The sequence below is a fragment of the Onychostruthus taczanowskii genome, unplaced genomic scaffold (genome assembly GCF_017590055.1).
Source record: "Onychostruthus taczanowskii isolate IOZ18803 unplaced genomic scaffold, ASM1759005v1 scaffold75, whole genome shotgun sequence".
Lineage (NCBI taxonomy): Eukaryota > Metazoa > Chordata > Aves > Passeriformes > Passeridae > Onychostruthus > Onychostruthus taczanowskii.
In genome coordinates, this window is record NW_024505339.1 from 265,042 (window position 1) to 277,544 (window position 12,503).

At 56.1% G+C, this 12,503-nt stretch overlaps 1 protein-coding gene across 1 annotated transcript; it reads left to right on the top strand.

Annotated features, from left to right (window-relative positions):
• Positions 1-2,845: 2,845 nt before the first annotated feature.
• Positions 2,846-11,910, top strand: LOC121345871 (multidrug and toxin extrusion protein 2-like). Its single transcript, XM_041423149.1, has 17 exons — positions 2,846-2,986; positions 4,826-4,927; positions 5,349-5,417; positions 5,743-5,891; positions 6,036-6,078; positions 6,661-6,705; positions 7,087-7,184; positions 7,426-7,523; positions 7,862-7,975; positions 8,167-8,234; positions 8,516-8,624; positions 8,992-9,067; positions 9,378-9,447; positions 9,997-10,129; positions 10,403-10,497; positions 10,727-10,808; positions 11,078-11,910. The coding sequence occupies exons 1-17, from the start codon at positions 2,891-2,893 to the stop codon at positions 11,311-11,313; spliced, it is 1,683 nt and encodes a 560-aa protein (XP_041279083.1). The 5' UTR covers positions 2,846-2,890; the 3' UTR covers positions 11,314-11,910.
• The last annotated feature ends 593 nt before the right edge of the window (positions 11,911-12,503 follow it).

Here is a 12,503-nt window from a genome sequence, read left to right on the forward strand (position 1 = left end):
AGCGCCCGGAGGGAGCTCGGGACGCGGGGCTCCGGTGCCATCTGCCGGGGACAGAGCTCACGGCAAGCGGGGACAGCGCAGCCGGGAAAGAAGGAGGCTGGAAGGGACCTTGTGGAGCTCCACAGCTCCCTGCGGAGAGAGACTGGGGCAGGCTGTCCTGCAGGGACCAAGAGACACGACAGGAGGAACGGCCTCGAGCTGCACCAGGTTGGATACCTGGGAAAGATTCTTCATCAAAATAGTGGCCGAGCCCTAGAAGAGGATGCCCAGGGTAATGGTGGAGTCATCATCCCTGGAGGGGTTCAAAAACCATCTGGGTGTGGCGCTGAAACAGCAGAGTTAGCCTAAAGTATCCACTGGCGGCTCTGATATCTGATCCTATGGTACGACACTTCTATAAAAACTTAATTTGACTGCAAAAGGCTCCTCAGTTTTTAATTCAGCTGCATTCTGAGCTCCACGTTGCACTGGGGGCAGTGTGTGGACATCAGCCAGCAGCAAGGTCTCTTAGAGGAAAGGGACACGCTTCAAACAGCTCAGTGTTTGACATAAACCCACTGTGTCCTGACATCTTCTTCATTGGGCAGCTCTCAATCACAAGTACATTTGTGAGGTGTATTTTAGCAGCAAGGTGTTGGTTGTGTTTCAGATTATGGACATCCATATCCAGAGAAAGCCTGGGGTAACCATCCTGCCGGGAATCTGCAGGGAAAACAAGAGCTAATTCTGCTCTGCACATGATACTGCAACCCTTCTCCTCTCAGTTTTTTCTTCTGGAGTCACAGCAGCAATGCTGAGAGCTGCACAGTGTCCTGGCTGCCAAAACCAGCTCCAGCAGGACAGCCCGTCTGCCTGCTCCAGCCGGACTGGGGCTGGTCACACATTAACTCCTTTGAACTGCTCCGTGTTGAGGTATCAGCCTCCCAAAACTGCTGTGGATCCACTGGTGGTCTAAAACGACCAGCACGGAATGTGACCCTTCAAATTCCCCCAGCTGGTGTTGCAATCCTGTTAATATCCGCATGGCTGAGGGCAGCTCGTGGTACCTTTGACCCTCCTCGTCGTCTGTGGCTCCGGAAGGTGAGTCCTGCTGGATCCAGCTGGCAAGGTCCTTGTCCCTGTCGCAGAGGCAGTGCCAGGTCTGTTGTGCCAGTGATGGGGGAGGCCTCAGGGCAGCCCTGCTCATCCAGCCGGGTCCTGGGGTGCCTGTTCTGTCACTTTCCAGCAGGACTGGGATCCACGTGTAACCACGGAAACGCAAAACTGAAAGTGACTAGAGTCGATTTCAAACAACACCAGCAAAACACAAGGAAAGGGATTTAAACACAGCCCTTCTGTGTGCATTTGGCTCTCTGGGGGCTAGTCCAGGACCTGGCTCCTGGGACTGCGGGGGAACTTCTCTCCCCAAGCTTATAAAGATGAACCTTTTTATTTTCAAAGTCCTTTCCCCCCAGATTTCTGCCCGATCCTCTCCCTGCTCTTCACCAGCCCAGGGTATTGATCTCAGCAGGGTCACCAGTAAACTTCAAAGGGACTCACACTTGCGCTGCTCGTTTAGGACCATGAATAGCACCATCTGAGCCTTATCATTTCCCCTCTGCCTCCACGGGAGATAAGGGCACGGCAGGAGCCCTCGGGCCATCTCACAGCCAGGCTGGTGACAGTCACACCACCCGCCAGTTATCACCTTTTCCCGTAACCATTTATGTTTCTTCAGGGCTCACCTGCAGTACCATCCTGCACCCACTGGCCACAGGAGAGGAGGGAAAGATCATTGAGAGGAGCATTCTTTTGTCTGGAAATACCCTGATTTCATCAGGGCACATAAAATCAGAATTACTGTGACTCACCACCACTACTATGCGATTTTTCATGATGTCTCATCATATTTGAAGTGACAAGGGGATAAGTGAAACATTAACAAGACATTATACTTCAGGCTGGTGACACCACAGCTATAAGGCACCAGGGCAGCATTTAAACAGCTGGAAAACCGAGATCCACTTTCCACTGTAATTTTCCATGCGTTAGCAATAGGTTTGGTTACACCTACTTGGTTTTGTGTACCTGCACTTAGGTAAAATTTCACTCCTATAACAACCCAGCCTCTGATCCAAACCAAATCTCCTTTTTGCCAGGCGCTGGGCAAACACAGCCATTCCAACCTCCTCATCCTGCCAGCTGCACCGCTGGGCACCGGCCTGCTGGGTGGCAATGCCTGGGTCAGGGACAATCCCTGCTCACGAGGTGTTGGTGAGTGGATGGAGGAGAAGGCGAGGCTGCCCGGAGCCGGCTGCCCTGCGCTGTTTCCATGACGCTGACGGCAGAGGGGACATTCCTTAGCTCAGATGTCCCATTCCTGCCTTTGCCAGCTCCTGTGTTAGGGGACCCTCCTCACAGACAGCACCTTGGGGGCCCTAAGCCATTGTCCCACAAGGAGTTCCCCCAGTCCATAACCACCCCCTGGGGGTCTCTGGACCTCTGGTGACCCAACACGTGTCTCCTCAGGGGATCCCCATCCCAGAGCCGGTGAGCAGGAGAGCTCCAGATGTCACTGAACAAACAGGGGGGGGTCCCCTTCCCTTTGCCCAGCAGATCCCCAAACCACCAACACCACAGGGGATCCCCAACCCCCAAAATCCCCGCGATGGCTCTGGCCTCCAACACGAGTGTGCGGGGAATGCCCGGCTGCCGACACGCGGCCGTGCGGGTCCCGCTCCCTCCGCCGCAGGCTCCCAGCCCCGGCCCGGAGCACGGAGCCGCCCGTGCCGTACCGAGCCGAGCCGTGCCGAGCCGCCCCGCCCCGCCCACAGCCCCGCGGCCCCGGGGGCGGAGGCGACCGGGCCGTGCCCATAAGGCGGGCGGAGGTGGCCGGGCGGTACCGGCGGCGATGGCGGCAGCGCGGTGCCTGCGGGGCGCCCGGCGCCTCCTGCCCGCGGGCGCACGGCAGGAGTGCTTCGAGCTGGCCCGGCTGGCGGGGCCCGTGGTGAGACCCTGGGCGGGGTGAGGCGGGGAGGGACACGGGGGACACCCGTGGGACGCCGTGCCCTCCCGCGGGAGCGCGGGGGACACGCGGGGATCGCGGCGGGGCTCGGCTATCCGCAGCCGGGCAGTGCTTCCCGGGAGCTCCGGGATGCCGAGGAGGGAGACCTCGGGCCCTGCTGGTCCCGTGCCTCGGGGCACGGCTCTGCCACCGGAGTCACAGCGCGGTCCCTCGGCCACTCGCCGCGCCTGGTTGGTGCCCGGATCCTTATTCTTGCCCCAGGCGCTCTTGCTGCTGCCCAGCGTGGTCCCTGCTTCCCTGCAGCACCACAGTGCTGGGCTCGGGGAGGGGGACTAAGCCATTAAACTGCTCTGTGAAACAGGGCCTGAGCTCTGGCACTGCCACCGGCACTCACCCCTTGGGTGACAAGTGGCACTGTGCTTAGTGCCAGCTCCATATCTGGCCCTTCCAGCGGGCTCTGGGTGCCCAATGCCTCGCTGTCCTGAAATCCTCCCTGGACTGGAGCTGCCGTTTGTCATTTGTCTGGACCCTCTGGAGGGAAATGACCCTTTGGGAGCTGGCACAGACAGTGCTGAGCATGTTTTACAGAGGTTTCTGCAAAGGGGAACCAGGCACCACAGCCCTGGTCCTAATCACTCATGTGTGAACGTTTGCTCTGGTTAGAGCTAAACAGCTAAATTTGTGCTTTTAGTCTTCTGCTATATCTGGCGAATAAGTACCAGCTGTTAAACTTCTCAGAGGCACCATCCCTGACATCAAATCCCTGACCTGCTGTGTTCAGTCAGCAGAAGAAGTCTAGACTGGTTTCAGTTTCTATAGATGAACACATCAAGCCCTCTCAGTCCCCTCTGCTCTCCTGCCTGCAGCACAGCCTGCTCCTCCATGAGCACAGACACCTCCAGCCCAAACCTCCATCTGCTGCTTGACGATCATTCCATGATAAACGCTGTGCTGGGATGATGCTGGAGGTACAGACCCCTCCTGTGGGGATTGCTCACAGCAGTGGGTCGAACATGCCTGGACCTGCATCTGCAGGCAGCACTGGGAGGTCTGCAGAGGAGAAGGGATTGTTCTGCTCTTCCTCTGACCCCTCAGAGCTGGTTTTCCAGCTGCTCTGGGCTCTTGTCTTGCCAACTGCTGTGTGAGGAGTGTGAACAGCTCCTGGGCATGGTTTCCAGCTGTGCCCACCCCTCAGTGGGTATAAATGTCCCCAGCTCCTGCCATCTGTTTCAAGCTGTGCCATGACTCCGTGCCCTGGCTGCCTGTAAGGGAGACATCCTCCTGCCAAGGGAAAATGAGGTCTGAGTGCAATCTCTGCTGCAGCATTGTTCCACACTGCTGGCAAGGAGCTCACAGACTGGCCTTGGTGTCCCTCCAGGAGGAGAGGATGTTGTGGTTTTGGAGGATAGTTTTCCACAGATGCACGCAAATGTGGAAGAGCACTGGGATGTTTTATTTTCCCTTCTCTATGCAGCCTTCATCCTGGAAAAGAGGATTTCTAGCGAAGCCCTTAAGCCTCTCTTAAATGGGGTCATCTGGCAGATTGGCTGTATAACAGCAAAATACCACAGGGCAGGTAGATGTTGGCTTTGAAAGACAAAGCTATGGAGAGCCTGCTTGAGTCCTGGATCTGCCTCCCCTGCCCAGCAGTGCTGGCAAGTAGGGACGAGTTCCCAGGACCTCAGCAGAGCCCTGGCTTCGAGGCATGGGCAGAAGCACAGGGAAACTTGAGTGTTCATAGTCCATCTCCTGGGGGAGGGGTGGTGTTCCACAAGCCCTAACAGCTCCTCATCTCACCATCTCCTTCTCCTCCCACCCTAGTTCTTTGCCCAGCTGCTGGGGTTCCTGATCAGCGTGGTCAGCTCCATCTTCTGTGGCCACCTGGGGAAAGCTGAGCTGGATGCTGTGACCCTGGCTGTGTCTGTACGTATTGCTCCAGTTCCCCTTAGATTTTAACCACGTGAATTATGTGTCTCCAAAAAGTGAAGAACCAAAAAACCCAGACCTGTAGGAATGTATATGTGAGGGTCCTGGGGTTTTTTTTTCCCCCTGAACACAGGCAGGAGAGGGGAGCTGAGCAGTCAGTGCAAGGCCAGCACCTGAGAGCCTCTGGCCAGCTCCCTGAAGCCAGCAGAGCTGGGCATGTAGCCAGGAGCAGCACTGTTTGTTGTGGTGCTTTAGATCTTCACCCCTTGCTAGAAGATCCTTTAGTTAATGAGACTGTGTTATTCTGAGAAATAGAGAAGGACTGGAAAACTTCCCAGAAACTTGCAGCAGAACTGTCTCCCCACCCAGCTGGGAGGGAGGCAGTGCTGTGGGCCAGCTTGCCCTGTCTCTCCTCCAGGTTATCAACGTGACAGGCATCTCCATCGGTGCTGGCTTAGCCTCAGCATGTGACACGCTGATGACCCAGGTCAGTAGCAGCTCCCCCTTCCCTGTGCCTGGGGGTGTTTCCTGGTGGTGCCTCACCTCCTGTGCAGCGTGATCTGAGCACAAAGGGCAGGGCTGTGGCAGCTGCCAGACAGAACAGGGTTGGAAACGCTCTGGCTGGAGCCTGCTCCTTCCCCAGGTAGCCCTGGGTCATGCCTGGGTGCCAAAGGATTTGCAATCTGCAAATTACACCCAGCCAGCCTGGTATCTGCAGCTGCAAGGCAAGGGAAAGGCATTCAGTTGTCCTGTTGTTGCCCAGCCCCTTTGGCTCCCTGTGATGCCCACCTTGGTCCTCTCTCCTGACCCAGACCTACGGCAGCAAGAACCTGAAGCAGGTGGGCACCATCCTGCAGCAGGGCATCCTCATCCTGCTGCTGTTCTGCTTCCCTTGCTGGGCCCTCTTCATCAACACCGAGAGGATCCTCCTGCTCATCCGACAGGACCCCGAGGTCTCCAGGTCAGGGGTGAGATCCAGCCCTTCTGGATCAGGCATTTGCCATGGGGTGTTGAAATCAAGGCTCTCTGGAGCTCGAGTGCAGCGCTGTTTGGCTTGGCTCTTGCTTTGCTGGATCATTAACTGGGGAAACAACTCTCTTTCCAGGTTAACTCAGCTCTACGTGATGATCTTTATTCCAGCACTTCCTGTAAGTCTCTGCTAAAGCTGTTAGGAGCTCTGTGTACCTTAGAACACCAGGGAAAGGAGGGAAGGCCTTTGCTGTGTGCCTCACAGGGCAGCTTTAGGGTTGTACAATGTGCCCCTTGACCTTGTGCCTTACAGGATGTGCACAGGCCAGCGGCTGCTGGACCAGCAAACAGGGGCTCTCTCATCTTCCTGTGCAAAGGCTTTTGCTGTGGCCACAAAACTTGTGATGGACATTGGAACCAGGGCCTCCAGGCTCACTCTTAGCCCCAGGATAAAGGCTGGAGCTGCTCCCACACTCACAGCTGACTCCTCTGAGGCAGGGAGCAGAACCCCAGTGGGATAAGGGTCTGTAGGTTTATCCTTCCAAGCTTTCTCACGCTGATGAGGAAGCATTGGAGATTTCCCATTTGGAGCCTGATCTGTCTTCCCAAGGGGAATGGGATGTGTTTTTTGTCTCTCTTGGTTTTGGGTGCTGGCAGTGCTTCATCTGGAGCACAGGGGTTTTGGAGGGAGGTGGAGGGGGTTGATCTGTCAGTGTTCAGTGGTCACAGTGTGGTGATGAACTGAATCCTGGCTTTTGCAGGCGGCGTTTCTGTACCAGCTGCTGACAAGATATTTACTGAGTCAGGTATTGTATAATTGGCCAGCTTCTGGCCATGGAATAAAGGTATTCCCAGGAACATGGATGAACTTGGGGATCTCAGTTCATCGTGTTCCAGGGAGAGCTGGGCTGGGGAATGTGAGATGAGCCAGCTCTAGCTGAGCTCACGGGAACCACTCTTAGCTGGCTCCATCTCCTACCTCCCAACTCTGTTTTGTGGGTTGCACCAGCTCCTGAGCTCTGCTTGTCTCCTCCTGCATGTCTCACACAGCCCACCCTCACCTGGAACAGGAGATGCCTTCTTGTCTTTCTCCTTGGGCATTGCTGGAGGTCTCCCTTGTGCTCACTGGATGGGGCTTGGGCTGTGTTTTGGGGAAGCAAATTCCAAAGTTCCTCCTTGGCTTCCAGGAGATCATTATGCCTCAGGTGGTGACAGGGATTGCAGCCAACATCCTCAATGCAGCCATGAATGCCTTCCTCCTCTATGCTCTGAAGCTGGGCATGGTGTAAGTGTGAGCAGGGCTGGGGACAGGCTCTCCTGGGTGCAGGGTTTGCTCGGGGCATCAGGGGGTTCCCTGTGAGCCCAATTCTGCCACCCCTTCCCTCCAGCCCCCAGTTTGCAAAGCTGAGGCTGAGGGGTGTGTCCCATATCTGCAGCAAGGTTGCTGTGGGTGCCCTCGGGTCTGTCCTGCTGTGGCTGAGGAGGTGGGCAAGGATGTCACCTGTAACCTGCCTGTCTCTCCCCAGGGGCTCTGCCTGGGCCAACATGGTTTCTCAGTACACCCAGGTCATCCTCCTCGTCCTTTACATGTGGTGGAGGAAGATCCATGTGAAGACCTGGGGAGGTACTGTTCTACCTTAACCCTTCACAATACCAGAGCCTTGACATTGTCACCAGCACGTGACAAAGGGATTGCCATCCCCTCCCAGTGGGAAGATGCTGTAGCCGTGTCCTCAAGGCCTTTAGTGTAGATCCAAACACATTCTTGTCAAATATTCTGTCTCAGGAATGCAGCATGGCACAGCAGCAGTCCTGGGCTGATGTCCTGTGAGCTGCAGGGGGGTTGTCCTCAGAGTTGGGGGGTTGTCAGAGGTGGGGCTGTCCTCAGAGAGTGGATGTGGCTCCCCTTTAGGGGAGCAGGTGGATAACTCATGTTCATTCTGCTTCACCTCCTCCTGTCAGGCTGGAGCAGGGAGTGCCTCGTGAACTGGGGCTCCTTCATCTGGCTGGCAGTGCCTGGCATGGTCATGATGTGTATTGAGTGGTGGACCTTTGAGATTGGGAGCTTCTTGGCTGGTGAGTCCAAATCCTCTTTTCCCTCTGGTTCCTGGTGGCTGCTGCTTCAGCGTGTCCCCAGAGCCCCCCTGGCAGCAGCAGCCTCCTCACCTGCAGGGAGGGTCTGCAGGACACTGCAGGTGTTCCCATCTATTCCATGGGGACAGGGGCCTCCTTTTCAGCCAGTGAAGGAGGTGGCAAATCTTTTCCAGGGCTGATCAGTGTGGTGGAGCTGGGTGCACAATCTGTCATCTACGAGCTCGCCTGTGTGGCATACATGGTAAGGGCTGGGGGTGTGAAACCCTAAACCTGGGAAGAACCCCAAAACATTGGCCCTGTGGATCAGAGCTGAGCTGGGAAGCAGGGCTTGGTAGCAGTGATGCCTCTCCAGCCTGCACATCCAGGGTGTGCTGTAGATGGAAAATCCCTTCACTGCAGCAATGCCAGTTTGTCCCCAATTTCCCACTGGGGAAGAAGAAAATCTCTGCAGGCTCTGCTGTCACTGCAGGCTCTGTCACTGCAGGCTCTGTCACTCACCCCCTCTTGTCTCCTGCTTCTCAGGTGCCTCTGGGCATCAGTGTGGCTGCCAGTGTCAGAGTGGGGAATGCCTTGGGAGCAGGGAATGTGGAGCAAGCCAAGACCTCCTGCATCACTGCACTGCTGTGCACAGGTCAGTGCAGTCCTGCAGAGCAGAATAAAGGGCAATTATCAGCAAATGGTTCAGTTTCCCTCCCCCAAGGCTGGGGACCTCCCACAGGAACCCAGTCCCACTTGTTTGGACCCTTTAGGCAAGGCAAGATCCTGACTCATCTTTTCTGTTATGGGCCTGGTACAAAGGCTTTGATGCTTAAAAATGCAGCTTAGTGTTCTGTCCTCACACTCCAGAGGGAGAGGAAAACAGACTTGTCCTCTGCTGCAGTATCATTTGAGGTCAGTGAAGTCCAGTCCCCACCACATGGAGTCCCTGAGGTCTAGGTCTGGTTCAGGAGCAGGATGTGCTGCCCTTGGAGAAATTTCACTATTCCTTTTTCTTTCAGGAGTTTTCGCTGTGGTGGTTGCAGCATTACTGGGGAGCCTCAGGAACGTGGTGGGATACATCTTCACCAATGACACGTGGGTTAACAGCTTTCTTTTAAGTACTATTGCCTTCTTGGAGGCTGTTATTTATACCCCAGGAGCTGCTGACAGATAAGAGGTCATAAACCCCTATCTGGCAAACATTTCTCAAAGGTCCCTCCCCATTTCCCAGCATCCCTGGGCAGCACAGCTGCTCCTAACACTGGGACACTACCATGGTAGCAGGCTGGGATCAAGGAACTGGGATCAGGGAACTGGGATCAGCCTTTGTGGTTGATTATGTGAGAACCAGGGACCAAGTGGTGCTGCTTCCCCTGATCAGTCCATCCATCCATCTTCCCAACAGGGAGATTGTCACCTTGGTGTCCAGAGTGATGCTCATCTTTGGCCCGTTCCACTTGCTGGATGCCACAGCAGTGAGTATTGCAGCACGTGGGGTGACTCCTCTCTGCAGCTTGGGGTCCAAAGCTGCATGAAGCCACTCTGGACCTGTTAAAATGATCCAGAGGTGCCAACTGAGAAACTGTCAAAGCAGCTGCTAGTGTTACCTCTGTGCTTGTGGCTGCCTCTTGGCATTGCTGCAGGCACCCCAGTTTTTCCTCCTCTTTTTCCCTGGCCACAGCTCCAGCTTTTTACTGGTTTATCAAAGCAACACAAGTGAGCAGCTGGCTCTCCAGAGATACCAGGCTCTCCCAGCACACTGGGATACTCAATAGACAGTAATTCTGTCCTGTTTCCTCCTGTCCTGTCCTGTGGGAGGCACCTGGGCACTGTGAGGAATCTCTTTGGGATCAGCTCGGTGTCTGTGTCACCCCCGGGAGCGAGACGAGCCCCACAATACACACTCCAGAGCATGACTTGGCTCCCTCTTGGCTCGGTGGGGCAGTGCTGTGGGTTTCCCTGTCCCCAGGGCTGTGCCATGCCCGGGAGTCCCCTGGCAGTGGCCCTGTGCCCTCTCTCCTCAGGCGACGTGTGGCGGGGTTCTGCGGGGCACGGGCCGGCAGAAGCTGGGCGCCGTGGCCAACGCCGTGGGATATTACACCATCGGCTTCCCCATCGGCATCTCCCTGATGTTTGCAGCCAAGATGGGGGTGTTAGGTACGTGTGCCCTCCAGCTGGCGTGGTTTGAGGGGTGTTGAGCAAAGGCTCAGCCCTGGAACTCGTGCCCGGATCTTCCTTTGGATCCGTGGGGTCGGATTGCGCACTGCTGTGGTTGGGGCGGGCACTGAGTTGGTCCCAGTAAATCCAGGCTTACTCCCAGCTTCCCCAGGACCTGTTTCTTTCAAAGTTCATGGGCTGAAGTCCTTGGGCATTCTGGCAAAGGCCAGGTTTTCCTCAAGCCCTCCCTGAAGTAACTTCCCACTGCTGCAGGTCTGTGGGTTGGGATGATCATTTGCATCTCCGTGCAAGCCCTTTCCTTCTTGGCTTTTGTCGTCCGCATGGATTGGAGGAAAGCTGCAGAGGAGGTGAGAGTTGTGCTTTTCTCTGGTAGTTCTTGAAGGGTGCCGAGTTAATTCCTGTTTCAGTACAACACTACAGCCCTCTAGGAGGTGGCAGAAGTGACCTGAGGTCTGTCCTTCTGTAGCAGAGAAGCAATTTGGTACTGAGAATGCTTGTCTTGGGAGAGTGGAGGGTGTTTTGGGCTGGGCAGGGCGCTCTTGCCCTGAGAAGAGCAACTCTTCCCTGTGCTTTTAGGCTCAAGTCCGAGCTGGAATGAAAGAACAAGTGGAAGATGTGAACTCCAATGGCACAGCTGCTAACAAAACATCTGCTGTGGGTATGTAGCTGGGCCTGACACCGGACAGGGAGCCCAAATTCTCCACCCAGACCCTTCCTTTCCTTCCCTTCCCAATTGTGGCAACCGTGTCTGTCCTGGAGGTTCAAATGGCTGGAAGGAGCACAGTGGCTGCTGCTGGCCCTGGGTACAACGGGGTACAAGACACATCTTGCAGCTGTGTGTCCCAGTGTCCCCAAGCCTTGGGAAAGGACCCTGAGGACTGTCACAGGGGCTCGTGCAGCCTCCCTGCAGCGCTGTCTGTCCCACAGGTTACACCTCCCTTGACACGGACACCAGGGACACCACGGTGCTGCCCGAGAGCATGGTGATGGCTGAGAGGCAGCCTGCCCACGAGCTCAGCACGCAGGAGGAGCCTGCTGTTGTCCCTCTCCTTCCCCCTGTGCCATGGAGGGCCGTGATCCTCCGCCGTGTGCTGGCTGCTGCTGCTGCCATTGCTGTCCTGCTGGTGGGAATCCTGGTCCGGCTCCTGACTGGCAATGGCTAAAGCCAGGGACACTGGGGAGCTGTACAGGGAGCAGGAGGGCACGTGGCAATGTCCCAGAGGATGGGGTGGGGGAGGAATTCCCCCACAGTGCCTTACAAAAAGTCCCCTTGCACGGTTTCTGGTTAGCTCACAGTGTTTTATCCCACACGCAGAGTTCTTGAAGGGGGTGAGGATGTGGCACCTGGGAAAAAAAAAAAAGCTGGAGAGGTGGTTCCTCTCCTGCTCTGCACTGGGGTGTCGCTTATGAGAGGTGGGAGCGTATCCTGGGGCTGAGCCTGGAAGGAGACAGGGTCCTGGTGCTGCTGTCCTGCTCTCTGGGGACATTGGACCGTGTCATTTGCTCATGGCAGAGGCTCCTGCTGCCCACAGCACATCTCCTCACACACCAGCCTGTCCCAGCATCTTGGGGTGGCAAATGCCACTCGCAGCCACTGTGGAACAAATGGATTTTGCTGGAAGATGTCAGACTCTGCTGTTGGGTGCTGGCTGCTGGCCCTGACCCTGCTCTCCCTCTGCAGGGCGGGCACAAGGCCTAAAGCAACTCTTCTTTGCACTTTTGTAAGGTGGGATTTTGATACAATAAAGTTTTCTGAGTAAATGTTGAGCTGTTTAATATGGTGTGAGCGTGACCCTGGTCATTGGCAGGACTGTGCTGTTAAGAGGAAAGATTGTGGGTCTGGTCCTGGCCCTGAGGTCTGGGGCTGGCTCCAGACACAGTGTTATCACTCTTCCCCTCGAGTACAAAAGCAAGATTTGTTGTTGTCACTGTGGAAGAGGGAGGTTGTGTTTCTCAACCCTACAGGGCCATCAAAGAACTATCCTGTGTCACAATGCAGACAGCCCAGCACTGAGTTCCTCTGGGCTGTCCCAGGCTCTCACCTGCACCTGTGTGACTGTGACATGTCAGCTGCTGGGCCCTGGAAGGTCAATACCTCACACACACGTGTGGCACCTCCCCTGTCACCCCTGTCTCCTGGTGCTGGTGGCCTGTGAATGAAAAAATGTGACACCAAATTTGAACCTGCCACCATCCCCAGCAGCAGCGGGAGGACGGGGCAGATCCTGCCCTGCTCAGAATCCCGGTAGGTTTGGGCCGGCAGTGAGGGGAGAGCAGGGAGGTGTCTCACTCTGTCCCATGAGTTATCCCAGCCCACTCCGAGCAGAGGGGGCTGCACTGGCAGCATCTCCCC